The sequence below is a fragment of the Rhagoletis pomonella genome, unplaced genomic scaffold, assembly GCF_013731165.1.
Source record: "Rhagoletis pomonella isolate Grant_MI unplaced genomic scaffold, Rhpom_1.0 Rhpom_scaffold_05488, whole genome shotgun sequence".
In the NCBI taxonomy this organism is placed as follows: Eukaryota; Metazoa; Arthropoda; class Insecta; order Diptera; family Tephritidae; genus Rhagoletis; species Rhagoletis pomonella.
In genome coordinates, this window is record NW_023464026.1 from 4821 (window position 1) to 12089 (window position 7269).

General features: G+C 48.8%; 1 protein-coding gene across 1 annotated transcript; it reads right to left on the reverse strand.

The window, feature by feature from the left end:
* Positions 1-2057: 2057 nt before the first annotated feature.
* Positions 2058-2910, reverse strand: LOC118755160 (the record flags this gene model as incomplete). The annotated part of the gene is made up of 1 exon (XM_036490018.1): positions 2058-2910. A coding segment is annotated over one exon (853 nt), but the record flags the coding sequence as incomplete, so codon positions are not given.
* Between the last annotated feature and the right edge of the window lie 4359 nt (positions 2911-7269).

Sequence of the window (7269 nt, forward strand, 5' to 3'; positions counted from 1 at the left end):
TCTGCCTGAAAGACGCTGCAGAGATCCGGCAGTCTGAAAGTAAGATCTACTGAGAGTTCCTGACAGTAGACACCTCCTCCAACTCTCCCTTCCAGCTTCGATCCGTCCGTAAAGATGTTTATTGGACCTCTTCTCCAAAGACCACCCCTCTTCCATTCATTCCTAGAGGGGATGTGCGTGGAGAAGGATCCTTTAGGGGCCAGCCTCGGGTGACCCCGGTCCATTTCTTTCGGCACGAAGTCGAAGCTTTCGAGAATTGTCGAGTGTCCGTGCGCTGGATTGAAAGAGAACCCAGAGCTTTTGAGCCTAATGGCTGAGCGAACCGCCGCTACTTTGCCCGAAATATCGACAGGTGCGACATTGAGTATAGCGTTTAGCGCTAAGGTGGGAGAGGTTCGGAGCGCCCCGCTGATCCCAACGAGGGCTGCCCTTTGCACGCGCTCTAGCTTCCTAACATGAGTGGTCTTTTCCAGTGAACTCCACCAGACGATGACCCCATACAACATTATTGGCTTAATTATGGTTTCATATAGCCAATACATCACTTTTGGGGAGAGGCCCCATCTCTTCCCTATGGCATTCTTGCAGCAGTAGAGGGCCACCGATGCCTTCCTCACTCGTTCCTCAATATTAGGTTTCCATGACAGTTTTCCGTCCAGGATCACGCCCAAGAACTTGACCCTGTCAGAGAGAACAAGTGGAACACCCCCTATTGAGGGAAGCTGGGCATGAGGCTTTTTTGTACCTCCTGGTAAAAAGAACGAGCTCCGTCTTTCCAGGATTGACAGCAAGCCCGCAGCTAGCGGACCAATTTGTGACCCTGTTTAGGTACCCTTGCATGAGATCGTACAGAGTGTTCAAGAACTTTCCTCTGACGATGAGTGCCACGTCATCCGCGTAGGCAATAACCCGGCATCCTGTCCTCTCCAATTCCTCCAGGACGTCGTTTATCACGACTATCCAGAGGAAGGGTGAAAGGACGCCTCCCTGCGGGGTGCCTCTGCTTACTTTACGCTGCTCAGAGGCGTTGCCCCATTCCGCTGTGACAGTTCTGTCGTGCAGCAAGTGTGAGATGAGCCTTACTAAGTAGCTCTCGACTCCGAGCTTAGTAAGGGCTCTTATTATCGCCCCAGGAAGGACATTATTGAAAGCCCCCTCGATATCAAGGAAGGTACCCACTACAAAATCTTTGTTTTTAAGAGACTCCTCTATGGTTTTGACGATTGAGTGCAGGGCAGATTCCACGGATCTACCTTTCAGGTAGGCGTGTTGAGAGGGGCTAAAACGCTCTCGAGGAATCCTGTTTCTTATGTGCAGGTCAATCAGTCTCTCAAAAGTCTTCAATAAGAAAGATGAGAGACTGATTGGTCTGAAGTCCCTCGGGGATACATGAGAGTTCTTCCCTGCTTTGGGGATGAACGTGACCCTTACGCACCTCCAAGCCCCCGGGATGTATCCTCTTTCTAGGCAGCTCGCGTAGATAGGGGTGAGCCAGCGGCACGAGACCTCCACAGCCTTTTGCAGCTGCGCAGGAATGATGCCATCCGGTCCCGGGGACTTGAAGGGCTTGAAAGAGTCGATTGCCCAGAGCAGTCGGCGCCTCTCCAGTAATTCACCGGAGGAGGAGGTAGAGCATTCGCCCTTTCCAACAGCGATAGGTTCGCGCGGTGCAGGATTTTCTGGGAAATGAGTATCAAGGAGTAGCTTAAGCGATTCCTCTCCACTCATCGCCCAGTTGCCCTCTTCGTCCCTCAGGTATCCCAAGGGTACGGGATTCCTCGCAAGGATTCGCCTAAATCGAGATGATTCATTACAACCTTCTACGGCTTCGCAGAAGTTTCTCCATGACTCGCTCTTGGCCTTTCTTATCTCGGACTTATAGATGCCCAGTCCGATCTTATAGAGCTCCCAGTCGGAGTGTTGTCCACTCTTCCTGGCTTTATTGAACAGGCGTCTACTCGTCGCCCTGAGTTCTGAGAGTTCCACCGTCCACCATTTTGGTCGTACTTTGCCCCCCGGCCTACTCAGCGGGCAAGAGATTTCGATGGCACTCCTACAAGCTGATGTAAACTTTTCCACCATAACATCAATCGAGCCTTCGGTGCTTAAGCTCTCCTGGGGGGCCTCTGGGAGTAATTCCCGAAGTTTTTTACTATAGAGGTCCCAATTTGTTCTCCTAAGGTTCCTAAAGGGGATACTTTTGGGACGATCTTCGTCCAGAAAAAACTGAATATACCTATGGTCCGAAAAGGAGTGATCATTAAGAACCCTCCAGTCAGAAACGCGGGATATTACAGAAGACGAGGCTAGGGTGAGGTCAAGGACCTCTTGCCTTGCCGCGGTGATAAAGGTCGGTTCGTTTCCTCTATTACAGATACATAAGTCTACACTTAGAATATAATCAAAAAGTGACTCACCTCTTGCATTTATGTCTGAGCTTCCCCAGCACGAATGTCGTGAATTTGCATCCGACCCAATAATTACGTCGGCTTTCCGTCGCCTCGCTTCGGCTATGGCTTCACGCAGCAGTAATGGAGGTGGTTCCACCTCGTCATCATGAGCCATGTAAGCGGATATGATCCAGAGCTTTCCGGCACCGCTATCCAGGCTGACAGTCACAATGTCCTCGTTGCTGAAATTAGGTAGAATTAGTGCTTTGAGTTCGTTTCTGATGAGCATGCAGGATCTTGGTCTACCTGCTTGATTCTGCACCATCAGCTTGAAATTAGGCGTCCTGATCCCGGAGATACCGCTACTGCTTAGCCACGGCTCCTGGATCAGGACTACATCGGCTCCACCTTGCTCAAGGTGGATAAGGAGATTTGCGGACGCCGCCTTAGAATGTTGGAGGTTTATTTGCAGGATCTTCATCCTCCAAAGTCCGCTCCAGCCACGCCAGTTCGACGTCCTCGTTTACTGAGGCTAAGAGCCTCTCTTCCTCCGCCCTGTCGTAGAACCGTCCGATGCTGACGACGGATCCCTCCGTTGAGAGGGCATCCTCAGCACTTTCCGCCCCCGACACGACGGATTCCACCTCCATGCTCATGGGGGCTTCCTCCGCCGCGGGCTCACGTGCTTCCGGCACCTCAGGAGGTTGAGAGCCATCACCCCTGGAATCGGATTGGTAGACCCTAAGGACTACCCTTTCGAATCCATAGTTGATGACTCCCCTGGACTCAGCGAGAGGGCCGAGGGATTCCGCATTGAGTAGAATCAGCGCTTGCCGATGCGACTCCTCGGAATCCTCGGACCCCTCGAATCTGACAACCCTCCAGTTGTGCGTGGGCAGTTGCGGGTTGCAGTAACGGAGGATTTCCTCAATCTCCTCCGGTGCGGAGGGCTCGGGGGGGGAGCCAGACACGGGCCCGCGGGCGGGCAGGAAGATCCTTTTCCTCCACGGCTTCCAGCTTGGCGCCCTCCCAAACCTCCCCCACCAGAGACACTGCAGACTTGTATAACGATGCCGACCGCTCGTCGGCGCATACAATTCTTTTGTGGATGCCATGATGCCACCCACCATCCTCACAGCGCGGAGGTGGACCAGGGTTTCCTCTGACCACCCTTAGAAAGACAGAGGAGATGGCCGCTGCCACGCGCCTCCAGTTTTCCCTGGATATGGTGCCATCTTCTCTGCCTCGATCGAGGACCCCCAGGGTAGTTGATCCCGCCTGCTTAGCGATTTCGCTGAACAGAGCAGGCGCAACCCCATTTCTGGGTCTTTTAGCGTGGGAGCCTTCTCCCTCTTGAGACCTTTGTCTTTTAGGACCCGTAGGAGGCGCACTCGCGTCTCCTTTCGTCGGGTTCTTAGCCTTCTCATCCCGGCCACACAGCACCCCTTTGGCCCACTCGAGCATTTTCAGATGTTTCTCAGTAAGCTGAGAAGCATCCTGACCGCCATAGCGCTCCAAAATCTTGGTAGCCATGCGCCAGTCGGAGTAGGCCTTTCGGCCCGACGATATTTGCCGTTTAGGCATTCCCGAAGGCTTCTTGTAGGGAGCCTTCGAGGACAGACCCGGAAGACTGGGAGAGGAGCCCGCGCTGGTGCTGGCGATTCCGTCTAGCACCCCCCTTAATCGCTCTCTCAGTCCGGCCCCTTGCCTAGAGACCCCCACGGAGTCCGGTTCCGGCACTCCTGCCCTCCCAGTGGCGACAGCACCTGCCCCCCCAGAAGCGTTTAAGTGCGTCGGCTTCGACGCGTTCTTACCCCCCGAGCGACCATCCGTTAAGGATCCCCCAGAGATGGAAATTGTAGACCGAGGCGGTTTCGCCTCGCGTACCGAAGGTGGTGCTGTAGCCCCCCCAGATGAGCCGGCTTTGGGGGTCGGCTCCGACTCCCCGCCACCGCTCGAATGCTTATGTTTCGTAATTTTGTTTTTTTTGTTTTCGTTATTTTCATTGTTTTTCATTTCTGTTGGGTCCCCACTCAGAGCCGCTATCCAAAACCCGAGCGTGTAGTCGCCTTTAAATGGTCCCATAGCTACCTCTGAACAAGACTATGGCGAGGGTTGACCCATGCCCTTATGGGGTCATGAGTTCAGAGCCGACCAGCGCAAAGACGGGAGTCATCTCAACCGCACCTACACCACCAACTAAACGGCGACGGGAATTGGAACGTACCCTGAGGCCTGCCAGGGTTTTAACGGGACGGGGGCAGTTGCGGCATTAGCCCACCAGCCATTTCTGCTGAGTGTCACCCCAGCCTACTCAGGTGGTAGAATACCGCAACCACCAGCTCAGGGATCGACAAATCCAAAACGTTTCCAGAATCGTAGTCAGAGGACGAAGCCAGGGTCGTTACCGTTCAGGTTAAGAGGCCGTGGAGGCCGCAGGCCATTTGGCGTTACCCAGGGTGCACCACGCGGAGGCGACCTGCTCTACACCCCACCTGCTCTACTCGCCACCCTATTAATACTTATTATATTTTCTATTTCGTAGTACAAAAAAGACCAAAATAAAAATAAATAATAAACTATCCAAAAACTGAGATCTACCACATTTTTTTGAAATCTACCACATTGTTTTCCAGATTCTACCACACAGAATTCTTTGAAGTCCGATAACTGCTTGTGAGCCACCCCTAAATAATGCTGAGCGCTCTCTGAGCACATGTGTGTTTCACATACAAAGAGCGCCAGCTGAGCAATGCACACAGTCCCACTTATTGAATCGTTTGAGTGCGCTAGTATGCCGACTATTTCATAAAAACGATTCAATGAATGAGACTGTGTGCGTGGAAATCATTGCTCCGCTACCGCTGTTCTGTGGCAACGTTCCTACTGTGCGGTCGCTTAAACATTCATTTGAAAGAATTTCTTAGGTTATTTTGTTTATCTTAGTGCTAAGCAGTTCTAATTTGTGTAATTTATACTGGAAAAAGCTCTTTGAAGCCAAGCTCCAAGAAATTGCTGTGTTTTAGACATAAAGTGCATGGATTAAAAATTAATATTCTTGTCATTCCTTGTGCATATTTGCCTCTTTTGGTGCATTATTGTTGTTTTGCGTGAGAGTGGATTCTCCCATCTTCCGCGATTTATTATACATTTAGCTTATCATCGATTAAATAATTTTCCTGCAAACATCTGGTTTTGGCTTGCTTTTATGCGTTTAACCTTTTTGGCTCAGTGGCTTTAAAACTGTTAAATTCAGCACGGTCTAACCATTGAAATTACAATACCTAGACTTCTGTGTCTCTCAAACGCTCATCTTTGCTACTATGGTACTAAAAGCGTACACTGTGAGTTTTTCTTGTACATACAAATTGTTACTACTTCGCGCTGCAATGTATTCATCCTGCTGTTTTGAAAAATGTAACATTAAAAACGACTTAGAGCGTTGCGTTGCGGGTTGGTGGTGTGATGACTTAGCTCACGTAAAATGTGCTGGTCTCAATGGTAGGGTGGCCGATATCATAACCGATAACAAAGGTGTTCGTTGGTCTTGCCCGAAGTGCAGAGCAACAGAAGGTGATCTTTGTAAAATGCTTAGGAGCGCCAACAGTAGCTTTCAGGAGTTGGGCAAGGAGTTAAAGCTTCTAAATGAAAAGTTTAAGCGATATGAAGATGCATTCAAAAACTTTAAGTGCATTGAATCTTCATCCTCTCCATCAACCAAGTTTCAAAAAAGCGGAAGCATGGAGGAGACAGCATTGTTTCTAATCCCATTGCTTTAGACATTGACACTCAGCCAATTGATTAAATAATAAATAAGGAATAAATATGTTTTAATTCTCCGTATGTTGAGTTATCCCAAGCTGCATATTCCTCAGGTGTCACTACAAGGGCTGCAGCTAAAACGACAGCTCTGTCTGAACCTACATCTCAAAGTGGACCTTCTCCGTTACCCAAAGAATTAATCGTGGTTCCTGCGAATAAATCTGTGTTTGTTTCGCGTTTTTCTAGTGAAATTTCGGTAGAAGATGTTAAGTCTTATATAACATCAAAGCTTAACCCCCCGGCACATAGCTATTAGAAAATTTAATTTTTCATACGAAAGAAGCATATCTTCCTTCAAAATTGATATTTGCGCCAACCATTTTCAAAACATTGAAAATGATGGTTCATTCTGGCCCAATGGTTCTTTAGTTCGAGAGTTTGAGTTTAAACCAGGGATGTTGCGAATGTCGAATTTTAGACATCCGCGGATGCGAATGCGGATGCGGATGTTCAAACGCTAACATCCGCGGATGCAGATGCGAATGCGGATGTCAAGTATTTTGATTCCCGATCGCACTTGTATGCAAGGGTATTATAACTTTGTTCACATAACGGCTTTTTGTAACAGGCAAAACTTATCGAGATAGATATAGACAAATGTATACATAAATGATCAGAATGAAAAGAGAAATCGATTAAGAGGTGACAGTCTGTCCGTCCGTCCGTCTGTGCACACGATAACTCGAGTACAAATTGATATATCTTAACAAAACTTGGTATGTGCACTTATTTTGAGCGTAGGACGGATGGCGCTGAAAATGGGCAAAATTGGACGATAACCACGCCTACCTCCCATATAACGATAGTTTTCAGAAAGACGAAAACTGCGATATTTTAGTAACTACTGAAGCTTACTCACTCAAAATTATATGTACAATAATTTTTAAACGAAAAAAATAACAGTATAAATTTTTGGAAAATGAGCGTAGGCACGCTCACTTATGATTACATGTGTATATCTTGGGAACCGCTCCACCAATTTCTCCCAAACTTGGCACAGTTGTTGGCCTTCACAAAACATACCAAACGGCTGAAAATTAAAAAAATCGGATAATAA